We start from the raw sequence: 13,704 nt of genomic DNA on the forward strand, positions 1-13,704 counted from the left end.
CCGAATGACAATCATGAGATGACCCACAAGTTTCTAGTCCCATTGTGAATTGTGAATGAAGGAGCAATACCATTTGTAAGATACAGGCTTCAGTGCTTTAGCTTATCTGGGCTAGGATAACTCTAAATCAGGGCTTAAAGATGAAGGGGCTAGGGTCATCCAATTAAGATGGGGCCAACAGAAATAGGCAAGTCATATTCAGCGGCTGAATAAGTGGAATCTATCATGTCCATATAACATGTGGGGTCCAAGGACCACATGACCCTTAGGCATTACAATAAAATTAGACGGATATCGGGTTTGGGTTGGGTTGCCCAAGGCCTCAACCCTAACCCAACCCAAAATTAAATCAGGTTTGCTTTTCCCAACCCAACCTATGTACCCACCTAACCCAAAAAAAATCAGGCCGAAACATCCGGTTTGGGTTGAGCCCGCCCAAGTTGCACCAGTTCTCAGCCCCCTCTCACACAATTGGACCCAACTTGCACCCCTACTTCTCAGCCCCCTCTCACACAATTGAACCCATGAATATTCCTTGGAATAGTTTTCATAGTTGCCAAACATGACCATTGGGTAAACTCTAAACCCAACCTCAGAATACAGGGAGAAAGAAACTAACGGCAGCGAGCCTTTTTCTTTTCCTTCCCCATTCCTGATTTCTTTCTCTATAAAATTAAGAATACAACATGAAGTTAAAGATGAGAAGAAACAGATACATCCCATTTTTCTTTCCATCTTTATAATTATAAGAGAAGAATTATTGCCGACAACCCAGCCAATTCCAGTGCCGGAATCAACTACTCAACAGGTTGACTGCTCACTGAGACTCGAACTCTAGATGATCCCGAATTCTGATGCCGGAATCAACTACTACAACAGGTTGACTGCTCGCTGAGGCTCGAATTCGAGATGATCACGATGGTCCCCTCTTGCTTGCCCACAAGAAGGATTGAATCCATATCCATCATAAAATTTGTCATCGGCACCCATTCCGGCTTCTGGGCCTTTCAAACTACCCATTGATGGAGCCCATGGAATGGGCGTTGGAGTATTAGAACCTGATGCTTCTTGATTCAAACCAAGCCCAGGTATGGGTGTCGCGTTTTGTGGGGAGTTCCCAGGTCTTTTGCTGGTGGAACTGGGCATTGTCTGAGAGAGGGATGCGGATTGCTGCTGTTGGTTCTTCTGTGGGGGTGACTTGGGTCGGAGGCTCTCAATCTCAGGGGTCGTCACCACAAGATGAGGAGCTTCGGGTGGGGGATTCCGCCCACCGCCTCCCTGCCACACCTTTCTGTCCTTGTCGGAGAAATTCCTTACATATGCCTGCAAGTTTTAAATTCCCAAAATCAGTAAACTCTCAGTTGATCAATAATGAGGATTCAGGACTCAGTAATGCACAAATTTCTTCTACATGTTCTAATGCACTGAATTTTCATGTCAGATTTGTTGATATGGAAGTAAGAAGGTTTGCAGATTTGTACCTCAGAATTGAAATTTGATGATGATAATCCTTTTCCGACAGTTAGCCAACCAGAACGAATGTTATGGTCTTCGCCAAACAATTCGATTCGCCGGCGACCGAGTGAGAAATGCTCAATTATCCGGTAAAGATCTTCAGGTTTCGTGGTTGAACCTGAGATGCAATCAGCAAAAAGATTCAGTTCCTCGGTTAAAACAAGTGGTATGTTTTACAGAACACAATTCTTGAAACACTATGGCCAACTAAGTAGCCCAAATCACATTTGGAGTTTGATGTTCACTCTATGGAAAATTTGAGAATGAGAAAATTACGTATATTTTTATGTTTCTCAATAGATTGACTGCGAATCATTTAGATGCCACTGACCCCTTACAGAAGTAATCTAGTTTTACATTTGAAACCATTTCGAAAAGTCGGGAGAGGCCTTTAAATTACACACATTTCCTCATTTCTCAATAGGTTTGACTGAAAGTTACAAATTGAACAAAATATTCCTCCAAATGATCATTAGTGCAATTCATTTCCATGTACAGTTGGAGCTCTAATAATTAATGCTCCAATAATTTATAATCTCTTGTATCTTAGTGCTCGGACCCTGAACCAACATTGTTTCTATGCTGATAATTTATACTCTCTTATTTGTAGCACTTAATACAAAAATCTAGTGATATGCAATATATGAGTGTACCTTCTTAGAAAATGTTATTCAAAGTATATACAAGTGAACAAGAATATTGTTCAAAGAACATATTGTACGTAGCTACATAGAAAACGTTCTAAAGTCTCTTCAGTAGATTTCTTTGTACTGGTTGCAACAGCCATGGACTCTGGCGTGACAGTGGCAGCGGCACCCAGCAGCACCAGACTCATGCCTGGCAGTGGCAATAAGAGGTCATGGATTTTTTTTTTTCTTGCACGATAGAAATATAAAATCTGGTGCCCGGAAGCAGTGGCAGGGCAAGGACAATGAGTTGGATGTACTAAGTTCCACAGACTAGGTGTAAGGGGAATGGTCACCATCTATCTGGTAATTAATTAATTGTTAGAGACCCAACTGTAGATAGTAGATGGTAGGGTATTCTGTAAGTGGCAAAATCAATTTAGTCATTACATTCAAATCATATCAGAAAATTAATAACACTGTAGATGAAGATAAAATGCTTTCACGTTATGAATCATTACTTTCAAATCATTTTCGAAAATTGATAACACTGTAGATGAAGATTTAATGCTTTCACAGGGTGCTCTGTCTTATTAAGAATCATTACTTTCAAATCATTTCAGAAAATTAATAACACTGTACACAGATTAAATACTTTCAGGGGGTGCTCTGTCTTGTTAAGAATCATTACTTTCAAATCATTTCAGAAAATTGATCACACTGTAGACAGATTAAATACTTTCACAGGTAAGGGTGTCAATTTTGGCTCGGGCTCGGATGGTCGCTCGAGCTTAGTTCGGTAAAAGCTCGGCTCGAATCCTTAAAGAGCCGAGCCGAGCCGAGCCAACTGGCCAAGTTCGTTAAGCTTAACGAGCAGAGCCCGAGCTAGGCCAAGCTCGGCTCGGCTCATTAAGGCTCGTTAAGGATTTAATATATATATATATATATATATATATATATATATATATATATAATATTATAATACTAATATATACACTAAAAGGGTTGACCAGGGAGTGATAGTGGGAGGCAAAATATGTCACTTCTTTTTTGGAACCCCATTTGTTACTTGGACCACCCCCCGTGGTGTAAAAAGAGTAGTCAAATTACACTAGATAGGGCTGTCCATGGAAAATGAGGAGTGTGAATATATCATTGCCCTTAATATAACCCGAGCTCGGTAAGGCTCGCCACTCGCGAGCCGGCCGAGTCGAGCTCTTGAGCTTAACGAGCCGAGCCGAGCTGGGCCAAGCTAGGCTCGGCTCGGCTCGTTTACACCCCTATTCACAGGGTGCTCTGTCTTGTTATGAAGCCTTGGGATTAAGTGCCCCATGAGTGTGCTGAATAGAATTGAAATGATTCAAAGAAGATTTTTGTGGGGGGGTCCGATGACAAAAAGTGTATGGCTTTGGTGGTTAAATGGGAGAAGGTTGGTAAACCGATAAAAGATGGTGGACTAGGAATCAGAAAGGTGAAGGAGGTCAACATTGCCCTGTTGGGCAAATGGTTATGGAGATTTGGTTAAATGGGAGAAGGTTTGTAAACCGATAAAAGGTGGTGGACTAGGAATCAGAAAGGTAAACGAGGTCAAAATTGCCCTGCTGGGGAAATGGTTACGGAGACTTGCTTTAGAGGGGTCGCATCTTTGGGTGAAGGTTATTGTTGACAAGTATGGAGCATCTCCGGGCCAATGGGAGTCAGAACAGATTCAGCTGCACAGGGGTTACAGTTTGGACAGATATTATGAACTTCCGCTTATATTTCATGGAAGGTATATGTTTTAGAGTTTACTCGGGGGAGAGAATTAGATTTTTGTATGATAAGTGGTGCTCCGATCCACCATTAAAAGAGATATTCCCAGCTTTGTTCACTATTGTAGTCTCTGAGGAAGCCTTTATTAATTAAAATATGGAAAAAAAAATGAAAATGGAGTGGTATGGAGGCCTATTTTCAGGAGGATTTTGTTTTTGACAGAGAACTAAACATGGTAGCGAAGTTTCTGGAACTCTTGGAATCAGATTACATCATGCAACATGGGGAGGATAAGAGGGTTTGGATCTGTGATTCATCAGGTGACTTCTCTGTCAAGTCCTTTTACCTATTCCTTATGGCTGGCCCTGAATCTTCCATTGGAGCAAGAGTTTGGTCAGTCCATGCCCCGCCCTGAGGGTGAGTACTTTTGGCTGGGCGGCACTTCTTGGTTGGATCCTGACTGTGGACTTCTTGCGAACGCAAAGGATGTGGATCATTGATCATTGTTCTTTCTACATCAAGGCTGGTGAATCTATTGGCCATATCTTTATACATTGCAAGATTGCTCGTTCGATATGGAGCAATCTCCTTAGTAGATTTGGCATAGCATGAGTCTTCCCTGAATCCTAGTTGACCTCTTCCAGAGTTGGTCATTGGTCTCGTGGAGGAAAAAAAGGCATGAGTTTGTGGAATATGGCTTTCTTAGCTACGTTATCGGTTATATGGAAAGAAAGAAATGCAAGAGTTTCTTATAGGATCGCGAAAGGCCATTACTTCCTTTATATTAAGGTAGTGGCTTTGACAATATCTTGGGTGAAAACCCTACCACCGTTCAAATTCATCTCATAATATGACCTCTGGCAAGGATGGAAGGAGATTTGCTATAGTGAAGAGAGGAAACTTCGATGATTCTAGCATTGGAAACCCCTGTCCCTCCGGCCTTCGGGATTGGCGGGGTATTGCGGAACGAGAAGAGAGAGGTTACTTGGGCTTTTGAAGGTCCTATTGGCGTCACTGACACATCAAAGTCGGAAGTCCATGCAGTACACCAAGGCATTATTTTGTTGGCCCAAGAGTTGTTTGAGAATTTAGTGGGGACTCCCTTAATCTCATCTGTTGGCAGAAGGGATCTTCTAAGCATCCTCGGAGGTTTGATAGATATTTTGACAAAATGAAGAATCGTATTGGATCGAACGCTATCGTCTTTCGGCACGTTCGTAAATTTGCAAATGAAGTTGTTCACCGTCTTGTGAGAGAGGGGGTTGCTAAGGAAGCTCTCGCCCCGTTCGACGATATTCCTCCTTGATCTTCTTTTGATTGCTATTTCTTTTTCTTTCATATGATGTATCTAATATGCCCTTTTCCTTCTTTGTATTTGACCATCTCGGTCTTGTTTTCTCAATAAAATTGGTTGCTATTCAAAAAACAATTCTTTCAAAATAGAAAAATGTGAATTAGCTTGTCTGAGTTGATGCGGCTCAGGTGGGCAATTGGCAACCAGTCAGCCAAGCCGGAAATCAGTGAATGTTAAAAATTGATACGGGGTTTTGTCTATAAAATCCATAATTTGTAAGATTGTATAGCCAAATTAATCAGCCAAAATCACAAATTAGCTCAAAATGCGGCAACGATTCAGCCAAGCCGGAAGTCGGTGAATGTTAAAAATTGATACGGGGTTTTGCCTATAAAATCCATAAATTGTAAGATTGTATATCCAAATTAATCATCCAAAATCACAAATTAGCAGAAAATGCACAACAATTTTAAAAGTATTTTCAGGAAGTCCAACTACAACTTTTATAGCAGATACCACTAAAAAACATTCTTTTATTTTTCTTTGACAAAAGCTCTCACAAATCTTTTTGTCCAAATTTTTTGTTCCCCAAGCTTATGAATACTGCAATCAATTCCAGATGGGGTAAACTAAGACTTTAAACATTCTAGGTGAAAATCACAATTTTAGAATGGTTTTAAAGGCCGTTTGCTGTGAAAAAAAATTTGGTTTCCTACTTGAAGTTAAGCATTTATGAACTTTTTGGAAATATTTTTCAAAAACTAAAAACCCTTTTGGCCATTTCATGATTTAGATGACTAATCAGGATATATTTAACAAATTAGAGATTCAGAGGAAAGAATTCCCGAAGGACTCATTAAAATAATGACAAAAATAAATGACATATACGAGTAATCTGAGTTCTTTTACACTTATTATCACTTTAATATGACTAGCGAGTTTCCAGTTTGGGCAACTTGGCCTGCTGATTGCCCAAACAGAGCTAACTCAGCCAAGATGTATGTGCGTGCAAAGCCTGGCCCACCTAGATTACACAGCATTGTGGTTTCCCACATGAGTTGTTAACAGACGTCCATGTATTGAAACAGATAAAAAGTCCCAATTGTTTCGAACTACCGGTTTTTTGGAATGGGACATTTACGGAATCCTCATGAATAGGATCAAACCTCACTCCATGATTGTGAAGGCACGGAAATAGGAAATGCACATCCTTTAAGAAATACATACATATTCAGGATATGAAGGTAAGCAAGCATTTGCAAATGGAAAATTGGTTCACGAATACTAACCGTAAGGAGGTTCTTCGGCAATAATTATATCTGTGTCAATGTTGGCATGGATAATATGACCATCAGTGCTACGACGAACAGTTCCTTTGATGCCCATCAAGCAATGTTCCTACTCCACAGAATGAGGCCAAAATTGACAAGAGATTTATCCATTAACCAAAAAATGAATAAATATCTACACGACATAAAAAAAATAGAAGGAAATTATAACCAACCTTTGAGTGCTGAAACAAAGTATGAGAATCATGTCGCAGTCCTGGAGTTGCATTGGACTTGTTTGTCTTCACCCAACAGATATCCTCGCACCTCCGAAATCCCCACTAAAATCCAATGAGCAAAAATACCATGCAAACAAAAAGTAAAGACCCACTTGAAAGAGAATGTAACGATATATTACAGTAGAGAATAATTACTCCACTCCAGCAGTGGACAGTGCAATGAATTTAAGATATGTTTTTTTTTAAATGGTAGGTTAGCCAATATTATTACGAAGAGAAAGGAGACCGAGATGGTCAATTGAATTTAAGATACGTTATCATGTTAATCCAATCAGATATTTTCTTTATGACCCTCTTAGCTGAACGTTCAATACTCAATTCAGATGTAAGCATTGTTTTAACTTTCGGCCAAAATTTTCGGATTTCGGTTAGGTACGAAATCTGAAAATTTTGGATTTCGGCCGAAATTTGGTCATTTCGACCGAAATTGTAGAAGTTTCGGCCGAAATTAAAAAAAAAAAAAAAAAAAATCAGTCTTGGTAGTGACTGAAACCGAAACCGAAATTTAAGTCCATGGATGTAAGTGATGCTAATTTTGGTGGAATTCAACTAACATACCTTCTTTAGACACAAGCGTCCCTGCTCGAGACCCACACCATCACCAACCCAGAGGAAGATAAATGAAGGAGTGTCAGCAATTGCCTGACAACATGGGAAGAGCAAAAGACTTCAGAGCCAAAGGACAAGTTATAAAATAATATGAATGAACAGAAAATAAAAACAGATCATATACGCCGACTCCTAAATAAAAAAAATTAGGATTTAGGACAAGAAGTGGTGTACCTCAATCTTTAGATTTTGTATTTCTTCCAATGTCCAGTACTCCATATGGTCGGTAACACCAGGAGCCCGATGAACATATTCCTCCCAGGGGGGATCAACAAGAATGACATCAAACTTGGTCCCAAAATATTCGGGGGACAACACATGCTCGCGAAGGTCGCACTTATAATACATGGGTGGGGAAGCAGATTTGGCCACAATCTCATCTTTCTTCTGAATAAGTTCCCTCAGCTTTGGGTAATCCTCCACAACACTGGTGAGTTCTAACTCCCTGATGAAATTCTGTGGTCGCATACCAGTATCAACAAAATTTTGAGAGTAGTCATTTTGCTCTCCCCTTGAAGGAGCTTTACCAGGGGGGCCATTAATCCTAGGCGGACCCCAACCCATGGGAGCTTTATCAAGAGGTACTCCACGGCCTATTGGTCCCATAACATTAAATCCAGGGCCAGATATGCTAGGAGACACTCCTCTTGCAGGGCCAGGTTGATTAAAATACATTGTGTGGCTTGGGCCAGTTCCCATATTAGGAGAGAATCGAGGTCCTGACGGTCCAGGTGGTGGGATGGGAGCAAGGCCTGGTGGGACAGCTAACATATTCATATCTACACCTCGAGCTCCAGGCCAAACAATGGGCCCCGGAAATGGAGGAATGAAAACACCTGGTCCCATGGGCGGGCCAGGAGAAGGGGACATGTTCGGGCCAATGGGCTGCATGGGTCCAGGTGGCAAGCCCATGTGACCAAAGGGTGGTCCCATCATAGGCAGTGGTATTCCAACACGTTGCACGTCCCTCCCTGGAACCCTTCCTCTTCCCCCTCTCCCTATACGCCCCCCTTTTGCTCCTTGTGGAAGGGCCCTATTGAAAGATCCCGATCCCTGGTTATTTCCAAATGGAGGATTTGAACCACCAGTAGAACTTTGGCCTGTACCAGTATGACTGAGATTTGTAGCCCCCTTTTGAACTCTTCCTTTTGCACCCATGTCAACATTGTTCCTTCCAGAACTTGTTCCTAAATTCTGGTCCATCATAGATATATCATCATCCGGATACCTGTCTTGTGGGTCATCACTGGTGCCGTAAATATCAGCCATTTTTGCTCTGTCCTCCGGCAGATGGCCCCACTCATCATCGCTCGCGCCTGAAGTAAAATCTGGGTGGAGCCCCCCTTCAGTTCTCCTACCAGCAAACACGGGTCCAGACTCTTCTCTCCCATAATCGAATGGCTTGGGCTTGATCTCTATTACATCAGAATTCTCATTTGTAGTTCCAAAACCCGGCAAGGTTTTCGAACCTTCAGTCCTATTTCTTTCTTTTCTATAAGCAGGTCTACCATGAATTTTCTCATTATCCATTCTATCTCGTTCACGCCTCTGTGAGTCCCATTCCTTGTCATAGTCGAAACCACCATCCCCATCTTTTGTCTCTTTATCATGCCTGCTGTCATGCCTTTTTCTCCAACTATCTTTAGAACCTTCCCAATCCCTATTCCTGTCATTCATGCTTGAACTATCTCTGCCTTTGGACCTATCATCTCTGTAAGCTTCTCTTTCACGTTCCTTTCCTTTGTAGCTAATGCTTCTTTCATTGTCAGATTCAGAGAAACCTCGATCAACTTCATCCAACTCTTGGCGATGTCTCACACTTCTCTCGGGGCTTCGTGACCTTTTAGTGCGCCCGGCTTCCCTACCACTCTTGTCCCTCATACGAGCATGCCTATCATCATCTGTATTTACAGACCTCTCCCTACTTTCCACAACATCGCGGCCACCATGTGCAATGTCTCGTTGCTGTCTTTGCTTCTCACTTTTCTCTCCATGGGATCTGGAGCCCACCCTATTTGCGCTAGACTCAACATCCTCCAATTTCTCTCTAACCCTCCTCTGCTTATCGTCTCTAACTCGATCTGACCATTCCTCCCGAGTCATGGTAACTGCTCTACTATCCTCTTCTTCAGCCTCTGACCTGCCTCTACTCTTAACCTTCTCTCCATCGACCCTTCTATCTTCCCTGTTGATATATCTAACACCCTTATCACTGTTTGAATCTACAGCCCGGCTTTTACTCTCACTAGATTCTATTCTTGCATCAGCATTTCTCTCTCTAGAAGCCCCATGCTTGTGATCAGAAACCTTTCCACTCCTTGAATCACCTTTATCCAAATAACTATCGGTCTTTCTGACAGATTCAGATTCATCCCATCTTCTCCTCGGATTCCTTTCCTGCTCACGAGTTCCATGACCTTTCTCTCTGCTACTTTCCTTCCTTTCTGAATACCTGGAATCCCTGTCCTGCGCCTTTTCAAGCTCCCTGTCATGGGGATTATCTGTCTTGCTTCTAATTCTGCCCTGAGAATCCTCGTGAGAGGAGGGTTTTGTGCTCGTTTTCCTTGAAGAGCTCCTGGCATTTTCATCAGCTAGACCATACACTTTACTCCCGACAGCATCTCTGCCCTTTCTACTGCTTTCTGATTCTCTATCCTGATACCCGCTACTTGATTTCTTCTCAGTCTTCTCCTCATGGGTTTTCTTCGTTAACTTAGAACGTGAATCCTTTCTGGTGTCGTAATCACCCTCGTCCCCACTGCCCTCTCTGCTCGAGCCGCCTGACTTCTTTCTACCGTCATTTTTGTCCCCAGCACTCTTTCTTTTTCCACCATTGTCCCATTCTTCGTTTTCTTCAGGAATGATGTGCTTTCTGGACTTGCTTGACCGGTGCTTCCTCTTATCAACACCGTCCCAATCTTCATCCTCTTCAACCCTATCACCCTTCATACCTGAACTCTCCTCCAAATCCCGTTTCATGTAACTCCGACTCGGTTCGGGTGCATCCATTATAAGAAAAGGCTCTCACCTACAATGGACTCTCTCTCTCTCTCTCTCTCTCTCTCTCTCTCTCTCTCTCTCTCTCTCTCAATAATGCTAAAATACTTCTAAAAACAGAGTCAATAGGATGATAAACCGAGTAAAAGCATTAACCCCCAATCGACAATTCGTCCTGAAACCTACAAAAAGGAAACAGAAAATCAAGCATCCAAGGTATTTCATAACCATTATACAACCAATTAACGTATTTCATAAACAATCGATTAACTAGCTGCATTAAAAAAGAGCTCCATTTCATATTGGTCGATTCGCAGAAAATTTACAGTGTCTAACTCCGATTGTGCATCCTCTCACCACCACCACACACGCACATACAAATCCAAAACCCTAACCCTAAAGCCTTTTATCCTGAAACAACAATGTTCCCAATCATATATAAACCCTAATAAAAATAAGGATTTTGCTAGGGCACTCGTTAAGGAGCATTTAAATGCTTTCGAAAACATCAATTTACACAAAAATTTTTATACAAAACGTGTAAATTGACGTTTTCAAGAGCATTTAAATGCTCCTTAACAAGTGGCCTGGCAAAACCCTAATTTTTATTAGGGTTTATATATGATTGTGAAGTTGGCAAAACCCTAAAAATAAAAAAGATCACCGCTTCCATCTAAGAAGACACAAAAAGCAAATCAACTCTCAGGATCCGGATCAAAACCCTAAAGATCCAAATAAAAACAAGGAAACTGAGACGAATTAATCCAATACAGAGAACCAAACACAAAGTAACTCAACCAAAACACTGCACAATCAACTCGATTCAACTTCACATGAATTGAAACCCTAAAATTTAAACCAAAACCCTAAACAATCGGAAATACTCTATATTCACAGATAAAAACCTAAACTTTTCCATCAAAATCAAATCCTAACAACGGATGCTAATCCGATTGAAGCAATTCGTCAAAACAAAACAAAACAATAATAAAGTTCAAACACAAACACACACAAACACTAAAATCTGTCATAGTAAGAAAGGTAAGAGAAAAATTGAAGAAAAAAATTGAATAAGATGGAGAATGAAGAAGAGAATCGTACCTGAATTTCTATTTAGGGTTTGTTAGAAACCCTAAATTACTCTCGTTTTGAACTTGAAATTTTCCGTCAATATGAAGAGGAGAGATGACCGAGATTTATTTTGCTCTTTGCTTTTTTTTTTTTTTTTAATATGATGACAAATATAACTATCTAAGTGTAATTTTAGTAGGTCATAGGGAGGCTTTCACAAAGATATACCGAATGCGTGATACGCACCCCCTTCTCTCTGTCTATAAAATGTCTCGAAAAGATTGCACCTTGGGTAGGAATTTACCCAGCATCAATCTGACCCGAAAACAACCAGGGTCGGGTATTGGGTTAAAAGACTCAACCCAGGGTCGTAAACTAGGGTTGGTCGGATTTAAAGGAAAAAAAAGGAAGAGAAAACCCATATAGGCGTTCTATGGCTTTCTTAAATATCACTTGAATAACATGGTAAATTATTTTCCAATATATTGATATAACTGTTTCCATTGAGGTGGTAATGTTTGTGATATGAAAACATAGTTTCTTTCTTAAATCTATGCTCCTGATGACATGAATTTAGAGATTTTTGGTGTGAAGATTTATTGTTTTCTACTGTTTTTTATCTCGGGGAGGGTCGGTAAACCGTTTATGAAACTCAGCCGAAACTCAGGTTTTCCCATAACAAATTAGACCTGACCCAACCCAAGATAATTTCTTGGGTAGGGTAGGCTAGGGTTTTGGAAAACCTGACCCGCAAGACCCAGGTTGCAACTCTACTTTAGGCCCCGTTTGGATTGCATGAAAAAAAAAAAATTCTTAAGGAAATTTTTTCTTTTCACAATTTAAAAAACCACCGCCAACTGATTTTATAAGTCGAAAGGGCATGTTTGGCAACCATTAAAAAGTTCAGGGGATGTTTGGCAACCATGAAAAAAATATTCCATGCAATATTAGTAGGGCCAATTTGACAATTGGGCGGAGAGGGAGAGACTCGAGAGGATGGAAGATAGAACATGAAAAGCCCAATTTAAAGTAGTGTATTACTTTTTACTGTTTTGTAGGGATTTCTCATGTTCTATCCACTTGTGCCTCATCAATTCTCTCTACACTCACTTTCTCAACTAATCTTTTGCAGTTGTGCCCAAGAATATTCTGATGGGGTCCGAACTCAGCAACCAATTGGCTATTGACGCGTGGCCCTCACAGGGACCACTACAAAGCCAACACCTGTCCCTGCTAGGTATGACACCTGGACCAACCAGGGACTTCCACCTGCCCCTCCTAGGTATGAGACCTGGTCCATACAGGGGCCACCACTTGTCCTGGACAGGTGGCTCAGAACCACTATAAATAGCCTTCACTTGTGCTAAGGTGAGGGATCTGAAATCAAAAACCCTAAGCTTTCTGCTCTGACATTGCTCTGCACTCCTGCTCATACTGACTTGAGTGTCGAAGCGCCCGTCCGGAGCACCACTCCGGGTTGGTCTTCTGACCCTTTGTATCCTTGTCTGTGCTTGTACAGCGCAGGACTCCATTAGCCCTTCAGCCGTGGCTTGCCAGATCAGCCCTTCCGGCCCTACCATAACCTGTTACCAATTTTGGACCTAACAGATTTGGCGTCATCCGTGGGACCCCGGAACAAAAAGCTGTTCGGAACCTCACTCAAGCAATGGTAGGGAAAAACGGAAAGCATGTGCCAACATCCCAGACGACCCGGGCTACAGCCCCCCGCGAAGGAAGAAGCGAGCGACTGGCCTCGCAGATAGAGGTCGGGGCGGCAGGGGACCAAAGTCCGACTCGCTCGGACCGTTCAGACCCTACCCCGACCCCGAGGGAGATGCGGGCCCTTTTCCAAGAAATGACTGCTGTGATTGCGCAGTTCAGGAATCCGGCCCCCGCACTCCAGCAGCACCCAGCCGAGGCTTCTCAGCCCACCCAGAGGAGGGGAAGCTTTGCAGAGAGCACACGCCCCCGCCTCGGGAGCAGACTCGTCACTCTACAAGACGAGATCACCTCTCCCGGGACAAGCATGTGCGCCCCGAGCCTCGCCTACATCACCGGTCACGATCTCCCTCCGTACAAAGGCATGGCAGCAAGAGAGACGCCGCGCACGGGGAAGGATCGCAGCACCGGCGAAGGAGTCCGGCCAGTCAGTCCGGCTCTGCAATGAGCCCGCCAGCAAGAAGAGAGAGGCCCGTCCACCGGGCTGAGGAAAGAGACGACCCGGTGTTGCGAAGGATCCAGCAGATCGACCACCGGATTGAAGAGCTAGCCAG

At 42.4% G+C, this 13,704-nt stretch overlaps 1 protein-coding gene across 3 annotated transcripts; it reads right to left on the minus strand.

Annotated features, from left to right (window-relative positions):
• Positions 1-171: 171 nt before the first annotated feature.
• On the minus strand, positions 172-11,678 carry LOC143882307 (N6-adenosine-methyltransferase non-catalytic subunit MTB-like). 3 transcript variants are annotated; one of them, XM_077385827.1, is made up of 7 exons: positions 11,462-11,675; positions 7,538-10,542; positions 7,313-7,396; positions 6,692-6,796; positions 6,477-6,585; positions 1,482-1,633; positions 172-1,323 (listed from the first exon to the last, which is right to left on the minus strand). In XM_077385827.1, exons 2-7 carry the CDS (start codon positions 10,370-10,372, stop codon positions 871-873), a joined length of 3,738 nt encoding a protein of 1,245 aa, XP_077241942.1. In that variant the 5' UTR covers positions 10,373-10,542; positions 11,462-11,675; the 3' UTR covers positions 172-870. The 3 variants fall into 3 exon arrangements, with proteins under 3 accessions (XP_077241942.1, XP_077241943.1, XP_077241944.1); XM_077385828.1 differs by lacking the exons at positions 172-1,323; positions 1,482-1,633 and adding an exon at positions 2,114-2,560 and having other exon boundaries at positions 11,462-11,678; XM_077385829.1 differs by lacking the exons at positions 172-1,323; positions 1,482-1,633 and adding an exon at positions 2,123-2,504 and having other exon boundaries at positions 11,462-11,678.
• Positions 11,679-13,704: the final 2,026 nt, after the last annotated feature.

The sequence above is a fragment of the Tasmannia lanceolata genome, unplaced genomic scaffold, assembly GCF_043159265.1.
Source record: "Tasmannia lanceolata isolate RefF3 unplaced genomic scaffold, GAP_Taslan_0.1 ptg000007l, whole genome shotgun sequence".
Classification (NCBI taxonomy): domain Eukaryota; kingdom Viridiplantae; phylum Streptophyta; class Magnoliopsida; order Canellales; family Winteraceae; genus Tasmannia; species Tasmannia lanceolata.

Excerpts from the sequence above, each read along its gene's own strand:
- LOC143882307 (XM_077385827.1), bottom strand. The coding sequence starts at position 10,372 with ATGGATGCACCCGAACCGAGTCGGAGTTACATGAAACGGGATTTGGAG. Across the intron at positions 7,397-7,537 it reads TACAAAATCTAAAGATTGAG|GCAATTGCTGACACTCCTTC; the intron begins GTACACCACTTC and ends CCATGTTGTCAG. Across the intron at positions 1,634-6,476 it reads TGCCGAAGAACCTCCTTACG|GTTCAACCACGAAACCTGAA; the intron begins GTTAGTATTCGT and ends ATTGCATCTCAG.